Source organism: Pteronotus mesoamericanus, unplaced genomic scaffold, assembly GCF_021234165.1.
Source record: "Pteronotus mesoamericanus isolate MK-2021 breed Mesoamerican mustached bat unplaced genomic scaffold, CSHL_Meso_final scaffold_167, whole genome shotgun sequence".
Lineage (NCBI taxonomy): Eukaryota > Metazoa > Chordata > Mammalia > Chiroptera > Mormoopidae > Pteronotus > Pteronotus mesoamericanus.
This window is the reverse complement of record NW_026555308.1, coordinates 2,961,735-2,976,574: the sequence shown is the minus strand read 5'-3', so window position 1 is coordinate 2,976,574 and position 14,840 is coordinate 2,961,735. Positions and strand designations below refer to the sequence as shown.

The 14,840-nt window shown below is 43.1% G+C and overlaps 1 protein-coding gene across 1 annotated transcript in view; it reads left to right on the top strand.

Annotated features, from left to right (window-relative positions):
* ADCY9 (adenylate cyclase 9) overlaps nt 1-14,840 on the top strand; it is a 149,611-nt gene that overhangs the window by 121,998 nt on the left and 12,773 nt on the right. The window contains exons 5-8 of the mRNA XM_054589513.1: nt 3,806-3,908; nt 4,761-4,969; nt 8,736-8,895; nt 9,803-9,951. Of these exons, the coding sequence (XP_054445488.1) occupies nt 3,806-3,908; nt 4,761-4,969; nt 8,736-8,895; nt 9,803-9,951 (621 nt within the window). The remainder of the gene's footprint in view (nt 1-3,805; nt 3,909-4,760; nt 4,970-8,735; nt 8,896-9,802; nt 9,952-14,840) is intronic.

Below are 14,840 nucleotides of genomic sequence, written 5' to 3'. Positions count from 1 at the left end.
CGGTTTTCATTACTGTTTGTATATTTAGTGTGGCTCAAGACAACTCTTCTTCTTCCAGTGTGGCCCAGAGACTCCAAAAGGTTGAACACCCCTGCTTTATATTCTTTGCCTGGTATTTAAACTTAACATTTTATTCTCTGTTTTGTTCTCCTCTCTCTCCCCTTCTTTCTCTATGAAATTTATTATTTTTCCTGAACCATTTAACTAAGTTGGATACATCATTCCCTTTACCTCTTAATACTATGTTTACTAAATACAAAGATGTTCTTTTACATAATCATAGTTAATCAAATTCAGGGAACTTAGCATCGATGGGATATTTTATCTAATCTGCTGTCCATATTCCAGTTTTGTCGGTTGGTCCAATTTGTCCTTGATAGCACTTCCTTTACCTCTTCTATGGGAGCCAATCCAGGATTACAGATAGCATTATACAGTGTTATTCCTCTTCAGTCTTTTAAAATCTACGACAGTTCCTTAGCCATTCTGTGTCTTTCATGATGTCAGTGTTTTTGAAAAATGCAGGTTTGGTTCTTTTATAAAATATTCCTGAAATTGGATTTGTGTGTTTCCTCATGATTACATTTAGGCTGAACAAATACTACAGAAGGGGTATGTCCTTCTTTCTTTGAAAAGAATGTGTATTTTGCTTCTTTGGGATGAAAGGTTCTATATATATCAGTTAAGTCCATTTGATGTAGGGCATAGTTCAATGCTGCAATATCCTTACTGATATTTTGTTTGGAAGATCTATCCATTGTTGACAGTGGGGTGTTAAAATCACCTAGTATAAGTGTGTTGCTATCTGTCTCTTTCTTGAAGTCCTTCCAACATTTTCCTTATATATTTGGGTGCTCCTATGTTGGGTGCATATATGTTTAAAATGTTTATGTGTTCTTGATGGATTCTTCTTTTGAGTAATATTAAGTGACCTGTGTCTCTTTCTATGGCCTTTGTTTTAAACTCTATTTTTGTCTGATGTAAGAATTGCTACCACAGCTTATTTTTCCTGTCTATTTGCTTGGAATATTTTTGTCCAACCCTTCACTTTCAGTCTGTGTAGGTTTTTTGTTCCGAGGTAGGTCTCTTATAGACATCATATGTGCGGGTCATATTTTCTTTCTTTTTTTTAATTTATTTTTTAATTGTTGTTCAAGTACATTTGTCTCCATTTTCCTGCCACCACTTTCCCCTGCTCCCCACCCCTCCCCCCCTCCCCCTCTCCTTCAATCCTTCCCCACTTAGGCTTTGTCCATGGGTCCTTTATACATGTTCCTTGGCTTGACCTTTTCCCTTCTCTTTCCCCATAACCCTCTTCCCGCCTCCCTTCTGGTTATTGTCTGTTTTTTATTTCAAAAATATGTTGCTGGATATATTTTGTTTGCTTGTTGTTTTGTTGATTAGGTTCCACTTATCAGTGAGATCATATGGTATTTGTCTTTCACTGCCTGGCTTATTTTGCTTAGCATAATGCTCTCTAGTTCTGCCTGTGCTGTCGTGAAGGGTAGTAGTTCTTGCTTTCTTTCTGCTGCGTAGTATTCCATTGTGTAATTGTACCATAGTTTTTTTTTTTGATCCACTCATTTACTGTTGGGCACTTAAGTTGCTTCCAATACTTGGCTATTGTAAATTGTGCTGTTATGAACATTGGCATGCGTAGGTTCTTTTGAATTGGTGTTTCGGGATTCTTGGGGTATAATCCTAGCAGTGGAATTGCTGCGTCAAAAGGCAATTCCATAATAAGCTTTTCGAGGAAATTCCATACTGTTTTCCACAGTGGCTGCACCAGTCTGCAAATACTAGAGAAGGGGTGTGTCCTTCTCAGGTATCATATATAGAGGCACCTGGTGCTTATTTGTTGTACATCTGCATAGTAATTTTGGCCAATCAGGCAAGTGCTGCAGACTTCTCCAATCTACATTTATAATTTTCTTCTTGTGACTAATAAGCAGTCTGTGGAAAGATACTTTATGTTCATGTAAATATTCCATTCCTCTTCAACTGCTAGATTTTATCTCCACAGATGGTTCTTGCCTATAACAGCCTTTACTATGATGGTTTAGAATGGTGATTTTCTTACTCCAGTACCAGCTACACAGTTACCACTTGACACTCAGCATTCCACTGTAAAGAATAGTCCCTCCCCATTTATTCCTTTGTCTACCCTATGTTATCAACCTGGACCCATGGAGTCCTGTTCTACTTAAAAGGATATAGTCCATCTTTGTCCTTACTCTTGTTTGATGCTCTAGTTGAACCAAATTGGGCCACTGGGAGCCCCCCTTCAGGCTGGCTCCTGTGTCCTTTTGACGTGACTCTGTCATTTATTATGAGCAATTTCTTACATTCTAACACAGTAATTTTCAACGGCGTGCTTTGAGAATTTTTAAAACATGCAGTACCTGACTATTCAGTCACGACACTGACCTCTTTTGCCTTAAATTGTCAAATAAAAAAAAATGACAACAGCCAACTCAACAATAGCCTTTCAGTGTGAATGAATCAAAATTATGCCTATATTTCTTTTGGTCAGATCAGCAAATAATACATTTTTTGGTGTGCTGCAGAATTTTAGTAATTAATTTATGTGTGCTGTGAGATGAAAAAGGTTGACAATGCTGGCACAACAGGATAGTCCAGGCTCATTTTGTATCTTCCCTGCCCCAGCTCAGTAATCAGACATTTCTCTCAACAGCCCTCACTCCTTTTAGTGAAGAATATAGTTATTGATGTCTAACTCAATATCATCATGGTCAAAGACATACTCTATGTGATTGCAGTCCTTTTACATTTATTGACACTTGTTTTATGGCCTCACATGTCATCGTTTTTGGTGGACATACCCTTGCAGTTGGAAAAAATGATAGCATTCATAGGATGTTGTGATGGTAGATCAATATTAGGGGACAGAATTTCCTCTTTTCTGAGTCTGAAATTGTAATAAGGTATTGCACACTTAACACAAAAAGAGAGTCCACTTTGCTGCAAGGGAAGGAGAAAGCATATGTACAATGAACCCTATTGTGTGTCAGACATATGCTAGGCACTTTACCTATTTCATCTGATTTAATTCTAGTATTGTATGAGGCAGAGAGACGACACCCCACAGCTGTATTTGCCTTCTGAAACTATATTAACATTCTCTTAAATGTATACCAGTTTTCTATTTGCTGGCAATTCATAAAAGAATGAGTCACATAAAGCAGGTTTGATTTCTCTGCTATTAAAGTCATTGAACATTGTTATCTTTCAGGTTTCACATGTAATCTGCATTTGTGACAGTAGCACCAAAATTACACTAACTGTAAATACAATTTTGTGATAACAGTCTCTTAGTTTTCTTTGATGGTGGTGATTATTGTCAATACTCTGAATGACAGAACAGCTGGCTCTGAATTACATTTTCACTGGAAGCCTTCAAATCTACATAAGTACTCTCTCAGTACAGGGCTTTGCCGGTCCTTTAGAAGGATGTTTTCATAGAACAAAAGATCTGCCTTCTTCTAACCCTGGATAACAGGAAGATGTTTTCAAAAGCAGGGTTCTAATGATATGTGTTGTAATTATGGTGAATGGTTGTTCTTTAGTGGAGGGGAAACATAAAATGTGATTATGTTTGCAAACACTTTGCAGAGGTATGTTCTAAAAGGGGTGGTCGAGCCATGTTGAAAAGCCATGGTGACTTTCAGATACAGTTTTTGTGACATGCTTCCAGAATGGCATTTCAATAACTAGTTGCAGTCTTCTGATAAAGTACATATGATTGAACATCATATTGATAGATTGAATTTTTCATCTCTTCTAGCCTGATGAAAGATTATTTTTTTAAGCCACCCATTAATCAGTTCAGCTTGAACTTTCTGGATCAGGAGCTAGAGCAAGCCTACAGGACCAGCTATCAAGAAGAGGTGCGTGTTCCTTATAATTTTACTAAGAAATATATCATGTTTAAGTGGATATCATGTTTAAGTTCCCAATTTTGTGCTTTGGAAACTTTTTTTGTTTTTCTGAATGACAGAAAATGAAGGTTAATATTGATTTCCCACAATCTGTAAGCCCCAAACTGCATCTGTATGTGAATTTATCTACACAAGGGAGAAGACACCTAATCTTTCTGCACTCTTCAGTCTAACAACCCAGGCTTGTCATTTACCAGTCCCTTTCTTCTACAGTTAGTTGGTGCATCCATTAACCTGTGTGTTCCCCTAGGGCCTTGTTTCATGTCTACCCCTAGCTCCTCGTATAGAGCCAGGCCCAGAACAGGATCCTGAGTGAAGGTGTGAGCATCTCTTACTGTCAGTTGACAGGCCTGTGTTTTCATCTGCTACTCCTTCAATCCCTGCCTGTTACTTATGTTATGAACCCAGTTTTCACACACCCTGAACCTGGGACCCAGCCATTCAGAGGAAGCTTCCAGCACATGGCTTTTGTGCTACTGACTTTACAGACACAGAATTGTTAACTTTACCAGTCAAAAACTCACCCTTTCAGGTTCAGCGTGTAACACTTCTGTGTGAACTTAGTGGTGTGTAATCAGTTGCTCTGTGACCTTGGGCAAGTTCCTTAACTTCTCTGTGCCTTAGTTTCCTCATTGTTAAATGGAGAAATAGTAGGGAGGTGGCCCACATAGAGCACTCTGTACCTGGTTGGGGGTAGGCAAGTGTTCAATAAATGTTTGGGTTTCCCACCTAAACTATACTTCATGACCATCTGTCACCGCATCTGTTCACGTGCCCCCACCTTTCTTCTACCCCAAACAGGTTATAAAGAATTCTCCTGTGAAGACTTTTGCCAGTGCCACCTTCAGCTCCCTCCTGGATGTGTTTCTGTCAACAACAGTGTTTCTGATTCTTTCCATCACCTGCTTCCTAAAGTATGGGGCTGCCACCACGCCTCCCCCCACAGCCACCCTGGTGGTCTTCGGGGCGGCCCTACTACTGGAGGTGCTGTCCCTCGTGGTCTCCGTCAGGTAAAGGCTCACCTGCAGGGCGGTTCTCCAGCTTTTAGCTTCTGGCTCCCTCTGCTGGCTCAACAGTTTATGACTGAACAGTCTGCAGCACAACTGACCAGCGGTCTGAAGCGGGCTGTCTCTGCAAGTTCATTTCAGGTGACGGGTCCTCTTTCCTTCCCTCCCCCAGCTCTATTTCACAGGTTCCTCCCTTGAAGACCCTGGCCCTTGGCACAGGTGGGCACTCTCCTTACCAGAGGGTCAGCGTCCTTTGCAGCCCCAATGCTACCGGGTAGTCCCTGGATCTCCTAAATCAGAGATATTAAAAAAAGAAAAGTTGGGAAGGTAGGCAATAAGAAAGAGAAGAGAAAAAGGAAAGAAGTGTATAGGATGCAAATGATAGGGGGCTGCCAGCAGATGAGTAGGTGCCTCTCCTAGGTGTAAGAGCGAAAACTATAAAGCCCTTAGGAGAAATCATAGGTGTAAATGTCTGTGAGCAATTGTTTGTTAGATATAACACAAAAAGTGCAAGCAACCAACAAAAAAATAGATAGTTGGACTTCATCAAAATTAAAAAATTTTATGTTGAACGAATACCATCAAGAAAGTTAAAGAGAATCTGCAGAATGGGAGAGAATATTTGCATATATTAGCTATGACTAGAGTCTGATATCTAGAATGTAAACTCAATAATAAAAAGATAAGTCATTTAAAAATGGACAGAGTCTGAATAGAAAGCGGTCACCCCGCAGGAAGCTGGGCCCTCAGGACCTGCCTGTGATGTCGGATTCAATTTAGCACCAAGAAAGCTTCCAGCTGTTCTGACATTTCTGACTAGGTGTGAATACACAGGGTACTCTATTCACAAGCACACAGACCACCTGCGCCATCTGCCTCCTGGGCACTAGGACACGGGGTCTTTGCCCCACAAGCACCTTCTCTGTTGAGCCCTGTCACTCCCAACAGGGGAGCCTGTGAGCCTAGTAGCGTCCCACTGGTAACTGCTCCCAAAAGCTGAGGGTAAAACAGAGACAGGGAGAAGGACCCTGACCATAAGTTTCTGCTCTTCCTCCCCAGCATCCCAGGACAGGAAGAAATAGCTTCAGGTCTGGCCCTGAGGCCGGATACCTGCCACCTCCCTTCCACACTCACTGTTCCTTTGCTCCCTAATGAGGCCCCTGTGAGGAGGCTCTTTGCTGAGGGCTGCCAGAGGCCACACCCTCATCTCCTGTCCCTGACTGAGATCACTCTGAGGTGCATCCTTGCTGTCTCCCCAAATTCCCCTATAGCTGGGTAGAGCTGTGTTGCCCACAAGTGGCTCCTCCACAACACAGCCTTTCCTGTGAGCCCGCCCCTATGTGTCCTGGCTCTGCACCCATCACTGAGCTGCCTTGGACCCACTCCCAAGTCACTTAGTTCTGGGGGACCCAGACTAAGTGTCATCATCAGGCCCCTAGATTTTTTTTTCCTTTTTAAATTTAGTTTTGTCATAAAATTCATTTGTAATAAATTCATTCATTTAAGCCTATGATTCAATTATCTTTAGTAAACTTAGAGTTGGTCAAACATCATATAATTTCAGAACATTCATATCACCCCAAAGAAAACAGTACACATTTGCAGTTACTCCACTTTCCTCACTTCCCCAGCTCCAGGTTTCTGTCTGGCTCAGGTTCTACAGCTAGATAAGGCCCTTGATCTCTCTGAGGCTAGCATTGTCTCCCTAGACTTTTAAAGAAAACTTTATACTATGGTTTCCTGTTCATTTGGACTCAATTTTACAGAGTCTGGGCTAACCCACATTTAGAGACTGCAGAGCTACAGGCCACGCAGACGCCAGGCCTGGCTGTGGCTGAATGCTGAGGTCCTTGGCCAGGTGGTGAATGAGGTAGACACTGTGCTCCTGAGAGACCTCTGGTGTGACTTTAGAAGTTCACATTACCTGGGATAGGTTGAGACCCTCAAGGATTTCTTCTCAGTCCCCTGAGGACATGTTTATACTTAGGATTCCAGACTATCAAGAACCTACACAAATAGGTAGGTGCCCCAGGGAGGTCGGTTCTTGGCTGCTTCAGTGGCCGGCCCTGGGCCTGGCCCCTCTTCTGGAAGGCTTCCCAATCTCAGCTTGGGCTCTTGATCTGCCTCTCCAGCCATTTGTGCTGTGCCCTAGACAGGTGCGAGAACAGGGTTCTTGTCCTAGGAATGCTGCAGTTCTGGGGACCTTTGTGGAGGGCCTCCCAGGCCTGCCTCTTCCTGGCTGGGGCTCAGCTCCCTCTGTCTCCTTGTAGGGCTTATGTATTTTGCCTTTGAGCATATTTATGGCTATTCTTGGAAATATTCCAACAACTCCATTATCCTTTAAGTATCAGGAGGCCAGAATAGTCCAGAACTTAAAAGGGTCAGGTGGGCCAGGCTCCACATAGCAGATGGCTGAGATGTGGGGTTTCCTCATGGAGGTTGAACACAGGCAGAGCACTCGCTGTACTACAGGTGTTCAGGCCTGAAAGGGCAGATGCCTGGGTGTGTTTGAGAGGCCTCGATGGGGGCTCCTGGCCCCTCCAGAAGTGAGGACAATGGGGCTGGCTCCCCTCCACCTTCCCCAGGGGCTGGCTTTACAGAGGGACTGTGTGTATGGGTCCCCCTCCTGAGGTAGACCCCTGCTACCCGTTTTTCTGTTCCCATTGCTGGAGTCTAGGCCACTCCTGACTCTGGGATCCCTGACTTAGTGAAAGCTGCTGTGCCTTCAGGATCACAGTTCCTCACCCCACACACTCACCTCCCTTCTTTATGAAGGATATTTTATGATGTTCACCTCAAATATAGCCCACCTATACACACAACTTCTAAAAGAATCAATGAAATGTTGTCACTTTAGTACGAAGGAGAAACAAGAAAGCCATTTAAAATAAAATATGTAGTGCTTCATCTCAAATATGCTAGGGCACCACCATCTGGAGTTATAACAGAGTTGTTAGATATCTGCCCTCATGTGCACAAACACTGCAAATGTGACAGCTCCAAACAGGGACCATCAGAGGTGTGCAGGTTTGGTGGCACAAGCACCATGGGCTGGATTACAGCCTGTGGTTTCTGAAATGCTGAACAACTTTTGGGGATGTCCCAAACCAAACAAAGGGTAATCTTGCTTGGTTTACACAATTGTTTATTCCCGGAAATGGTATGTTAACAACACGCAGAAACCACTTACTGTTTGTAAAGTAAACGCAATTAAGCTGTAGGCCGAGGTCATTGTCTGCAGGATTTCAGCTCCATGTGTGTCCAGGGGGCATGTGGCAGTTGTGTGGGGCAGAGCTTCACTGTACATTGCAAAGTGCCTCTCTAGATGTCAGTTGTTCCCCTCAGTCATTGTGGCAACCCAGAAGGCTCCCCAACATTCTAAAACACCCCCTTAACTGCCCACTTGAGACCTCCTGGCCCATAAGCAGATGACAGTAAGGTGGCCATCTTTCATGCAGCCTGTTAATATCTGTGTGCTCATATCTTACCTGTTCCATATAGACCCACAGAGGCTTATGCTTGGCTTTTTACAAGTATATCTTATCAGTTTGCAACAAGTAAGGTATGATGAGCTGAGCAAGTCCAGTGTACTTGCCATCTACCAAAAGTGAGGGATGTGGGGGCTTTGCCTGTTGTTCATGCCAGCAGCAGCAGCATGGGCAAGAGTGGGGAGCGAGCCTGGCTATGGACCCTCCCCATCCCATCTTCTCTGGCAGGCTGACCCACCTACAGACACCCCATTTCTCCTTTCTCTCCCTCCCTGTTACAGGATGGTGTTTTTTCTGGAGGATGTGATGGCTTGTACCAAACGCCTGCTGGAGTGGATAGCTGGCTGGCTCCCACGCCATTTCATTGGGGCCATCCTGGTGTCACTTCCCGCTCTTGCAGTCTATTCACACATCACTTCCGAATTTGAGACAAACATACACGTAAGTTAAGGTTTGGCCATTTTATTCCTTTGTTCTCTGGACTCCCTCATCACTTGAAAAAGGAAAAAAAAGCCCAATGACTTGGGACACCAATTTAATATAGGCCCTTAAAGAAGTACAATCTCTTTGTCAGCCCTGTGAATTTGTCTTTTGAAAAGACTTGCCTCTGATAGAGGAGCAGGCATGGAGGTTTCCACAAATGCTGGATAAGATGCCACCCTGCTCTGGGGAGAGTTCCCAGTGTACATGTGTCTTATCCTACCTCTCTTGGTGTCCATCAAGGTCCAATTCAATTGTTTTCTTCCATGTTTTACAATATAAAGAAACATTGTAAACAATACAAGATAATGTTCTGGTCTGTAGAGCACAGGAAATTGACTCACAGTTCGATCAGCTGCTGGTGATCAGAGAAGGAGCTTCTGAGTTAAACCCCATCAAGAATGAATTAGTGTTTTTGTGGAAGATTGTATTTTGGGTGAAAGTACTGTAACATGAACTGCCAGGGAGGGCTGACTGTGTTTGATACTTTAACACCAAATTACATTTGGTACCTGAAGGTACCTGAAGGAAACACTTTTTAAATGTAACTGATGACACAATGATAGTTCTCAAATGGTGTGGCCTGCCTTCCTTTTCCTCCAAAATGCGATTCCACACATTTGGAGAAGAATGTTAGGTCCTCCATGAACTTATTCCCTGAAGCTCTCTGTAATTAACTTAATGTCCATGATCTGTCCTTGACACTGCCAAATATATTATGATGTCTGTGATATTTTAATAGGACACAGAAACACAGAAAAATGAGCAAATCATTTGATCCCATGGTGCTCAGGTGGCAGATGGTGAGTGGGCCATGAGTTGAAGAGGTGGGATGGGATCCTAACTGAGTGCTTGTCCCTTGTTGCAGTTCACTGTGTTCATGGGCTCAGCCGTCCTCATCGCCGTTGTACACTACTGTAACTTCTGCCAGCTCAGCTCCTGGATGCGGTCCTCCTTAGCCACCGTCGTTGGGGCTGGACCCCTGCTTCTGCTCTATATCTCCCTGTGCCCAGACAGGTATGTATGCCACTGCAGTTCGTGTCTGGTACACTCGACGGCAGGGCCACCTTTTCCAACATCACTTATGTCTTTCTTATTTACCTCAGTTTCACTTCAACATTAATACCCTCTACTCTAACAGATATTCACTGTCACAACGTGAGATAGCTTTCAACACACGTAATGTCAACAACTTGGTGAAGGGCCTGAAGAGTTGTGTACAAAAGAAAGAAAAAGAAAATAATTTTAATAACATACCATGTACTTGAATTTAGACACTCTTTGGTGACTACCCCTGGGAGACTTTATACAGTAGTCACATACTTGAACTTACTTATAATGAAGTTTGAATTTAGGAAGGTAGGAACATATGCTCTTTCATATAAGATGACCAAGAAAACAAAGGAGTAAAGGTAGAGTTGGACACAAAAAATGAAAAGAGGAAGCAGGTTTTAGCCGGCTTGAAGTAGGGTTTGTGTACCAAGACAGATTGCAGACTGTTGAATTAGAGGACATGAAGAGGTATGACAATCTTGCAAGTGACTTGGGCGTTACTCATAAATATTGTGTCAAAACAGCGCCCCATGTTATGCATGAAACATTAGAATAATAATGAATCACTGGAAATATGAGGTCTGCCTGGAAAAAGTCCAGCCATGGTTAATATAACAAGAAAGGTTTGTGTGACATCAGTGTAACCTGGCAGCCAAGGAGAGTGGACTGGCATATGCATGTGCGAACAATGACAATTTCACTGTACAGTCAGTAGGGGTGGTAGATGCTGTGGAGTGAGCATATGTACTGTGTGGCCGTTGCATTCAAAATCACTGAATGACTAGAGCAACAAAACTGCATCAGATTTTGTGTTTGTCTTTACATTCCTCCCTGGAAACTATTCCGATGATTTAGAAGGCTTTCCTGGACAATGCAATGAGTGCAAATAAAAGTGTGGCACAAACACTTCAAAGATTGTCAAGAATCTTTTGAGAGCGATCCATGTTCTGGAAGGCCTACAGCAAACAGAACACCTGAGAAGGCTGAATGTGTACGGGCTGCAATCAACAAAGATCAGTGACTGACAGTGTGAGAACTAGAAGCTGTTCTGGGGATTCCAAAAACTGCTATGCCCGAGATTTTGATGCAGGACCTTGGCATGAAACGTGTTGTGGCAAACTTTGTTCCACAGCTTCTGTTACCAGAGCAGAAGGAACAACATGCTGCAGACTTGATTCAAACTGCTACCAATGAACCAAGTTTCCTCGAGAAGGTCATAACCAGAGATGAATCATGCCTCTTAGGGCTGTGATCTGGAAACGAAGGCCCAGTCATCCCAGTGAAAGTTGCCTGGTTCTCCATGCCCAAAGAATGCATGGCAAAGTCATTATCACAACCATGTTAACTGTGATTTTTGGTTGGGAAGCTGTCGTCCATCACGAGTACATCCCTCCAGGCCAAACAATTAATAAGGAGTACTTCTTCACTGTTCTTTGTCAGTTGAGAGATGCAATATGATGAAAACAGCTGCAGATATGGACAACTGGTGACTGGCAGCTTACCACAACAATGCACCCGCTTATGCATCATGTCTCGTGCAGAGTTTTTTGTCAAAACATCAAATCACCCAGGTGACTCAATCCCCCTTCAGCCTAGAAATGGTGCCGTACATCTTCTGGCTTTTCCCAAAACTAAAATCACTTTTGAAAGGGAAGAGATTTCAGACCATTGATGAGATTCAGGAAAATACAACAGGGCAGCTGATGGTGATTCCAACAAAGGGTGTTGCACAGTGTTGTGAGCAGTGGAAGAGATGCCGGGAGAACTGTGTAAGGTCTCAACGTGCCTACTTTGAAGGGAACTGAAGCATCATTGTCCTATGTACAATGTTTCTTGTTTCTTGTATCTTCTTCAATAAATGTCTTTTTTATAGTACATGACTGGATACTTTCTGAACAGACCTTGTATATTCTTATCTTGCGATATCCCCCCACATATCAAAGAATACATTCAGTCCCTGGTACTCAAATGACCTTTAAAACCATATCAGTGATAAGAGCTGACGATCAAGTAGATGGGGTGGAAAAAGAAACAGGTGTGTGAGAGACTCCTGGGGACAGGATCAGCTTTTACCTCTGTGCTGCAAAAATAAAAATATATAGGATGGCAATATATGTGCTGTATTTAAAATATCCTATATTAATGAAATCCAGTAATATCCCTTTCAGGTGTTCTAATAATTGAACAGTGTTTGGTTCTTTGTTAGAGTGAGTCACAAATTGCCTGTTGCATATTTGCAAACAGTTTTGTGGCTTTTAACCTTTTTCAGCTAAATTTATAGTTGGAAATACAGTGCTACTTTGGATAACATGATGGAGAGGAAGGAATTTATTAAAAAATTTCACTTCTGGTCAAGATGGTGGCATAGATAAACAGAGCTCGCCTCCTGACACAACCACATCAAAATTACACCTAAACAATAATGACCATCATTCAGACTGTCAGAAGTCAAGTTGAATGGAAGTCTGACAACTATGGAATTAAAGAAACTACATCCATTCAGACTGGTAGGAGGGGTGGACATGCAGAACAGGCTAGTCCCACATCCATGTGTGATAGATAAAAATTCCGGAGGGCTATCTCAGGATTGAGGAGTTCCAGCCCCACATCAGACCCTCCAGCCCAGGTTTCCAGTGCCAGGAAGATAAGTCTCCATAATTTCTGGCCGCAAAAACCAGAAGGGATTGAATTGGTATATGAAACCTCTGGAGTCCCAAGCAGTTCCTCTTAACCCACACATGAACTTACTCACACTCACTCCCTCTGAGCTCCAGCACCTGGATAGCAGCTTGAAAGGCACCAGTGGCATATAGGAAGGACATGAAGTATCTGACATCAAAGCAAGAGCTGGGGGGCAGCTTTCTCCCAGACAGAAGGGCAGGCAGAAGCTATTGTCCCTTTTCTGAGCCCTCCCTTCACAGACCACAGGGCCACAGAGCTGGCAGGCTGGTGCCATATCTGAGACTCCATCAACCTGACTAACCCTGTTGGTGCTGCCCTGGAGATCCCTTGAGGCTCTGTCCCACCCAACTTAGAGGCCCACCCAAGCTGTTAACCATGACTTTCCATATGAATGGCTGGTCTTGGCTCATGATTCACAACTTCCTAAATCCTCACAAGCAAGCAACAGCCAGCCTCCGCAAGTCCTCAGCCCCTGTACCCCTTGCTAAGTGGCCCCAGGCATGGCACTAGCAGCATTCACAGCTTGGCTTCACCTGGGAATCTCCCAGCACAAGTAGCAGCCATCTTAGATTGCTTTATAGTCCATACAGAGTGGCCCCAGGCAAGACATAGGTGGGGTCTGAATATGGCCTGTACCACCTGGGAAACCCCAGTGCCTGCACACCCAGTGGACAGCTACAGACCACATCAGAGTGCCACCACCCTGCAGCTGATCCACCGTGGAGGGCAGAGGGTGGTCTGTGGTCACAGCCAGTCCTTGCAGCTGACTGGCCTAGGTAAATCTGTCCCATTGACCTGCCAACAGCAATCAAGACTCAATTATAAAAGATGGGTGTACTCAGCCCACACAAAAGGTGCGCCTCAAGCACCCAGCCTGGATGATAGAGGAGGCAGTGTCACTGGACCCTACAGGACACCTATTACATTAGGCCATACTACCAAGACAGGAGTCATAGCAGTTCTACCTAATAACATAGAAACAAACACAGGGAGGCTACAAATGGAGGAGATGGGGAAACATGGCCCAAATGAAAAAACATTACAACTCCAGAAAAAGAACTAAACAAAGTAGAGATAAGCAATCTATCAGATGCAAAGCTCAAAACACTTGTTATAAGGATGCTCAAGGAACTTAGTGAGGACCTCAACAGCATAAAAAAGATCCAGTCAGAAATGAAGGATTCACTAATTGAAATAAAGAACAATTTACAGGGAAACAACAGTAAGGTGAATGAAGCTGAGAATCAGATCAATGATTTGGAACATAAGGAAGCAAAAAGCAACCAATCAGAACAAAAGAAGAAAAAGAGTAAAAAAAACCAAACAAACAAAACAAAGCCCCGAGGACAGTGTAAGCAGTCTCTGGGACAACTTGAAGAATTTCAACATTTCCATCATAGGGGTGCCAGAAGGAAAAGAGAAAGAGCAAGAAATTGGAAATCTACTTGAACAAAGAGTAAAAGAAAACTTCCCTAATTTGGTGAAGGTAACAGACATGCAAGCCCAGGAAGCACATAAAATCCCAAACAGGATGGATGCAAAGAGGCCCACTCCAAGACACATCATAGTTAAAATGCCAAAGGTTAAAGATAAAGAGAGAATCATAAAAGCAGCAAGAGAAAAGAAGTTAGTTACCTACCAGGAAGTACCCATAAGACTCTCTGCTAATTCCTCAAAAGAAACTTTGCAGGCTAGAAGGGATTGGCAAGAAATTCTCAAAGTCATGAAAAACAAGGACCTCTAGCCAAGACTGTTCAACCCAGCAAAGATATAATTTAGAATCAAAGGGCAGATAAAGAGCTTCCCAGACAAGAAAAAACTAAAGGAGTTCATCATCATCAAACCATTATTATATGAAATGTTAAAGGGACTTGTTTAAAAGAAAGAAGATCAAAACTATGAACTGTAAAATGGCAACAAATACCTATCTCTCAAAAAATTGAATCTAAAAAACAAACTAAGCAAAGAAGAACAGAGACAGAATCATGGACACAGTGTTTTGATGGTTGCTGGATGAGAGAGGAGTGTAGGGGAAATGGGTGAAGAGGTGAGGGGATTAAGAAGTACAAAAAAGTAGTTGCAGAGTAGCAATGGGGATATAAAGTACAGTATAGGGTTTGGAGTAGCCAAAGAACCTACGCATGACCCATGGACATGAACAATGGTATGGG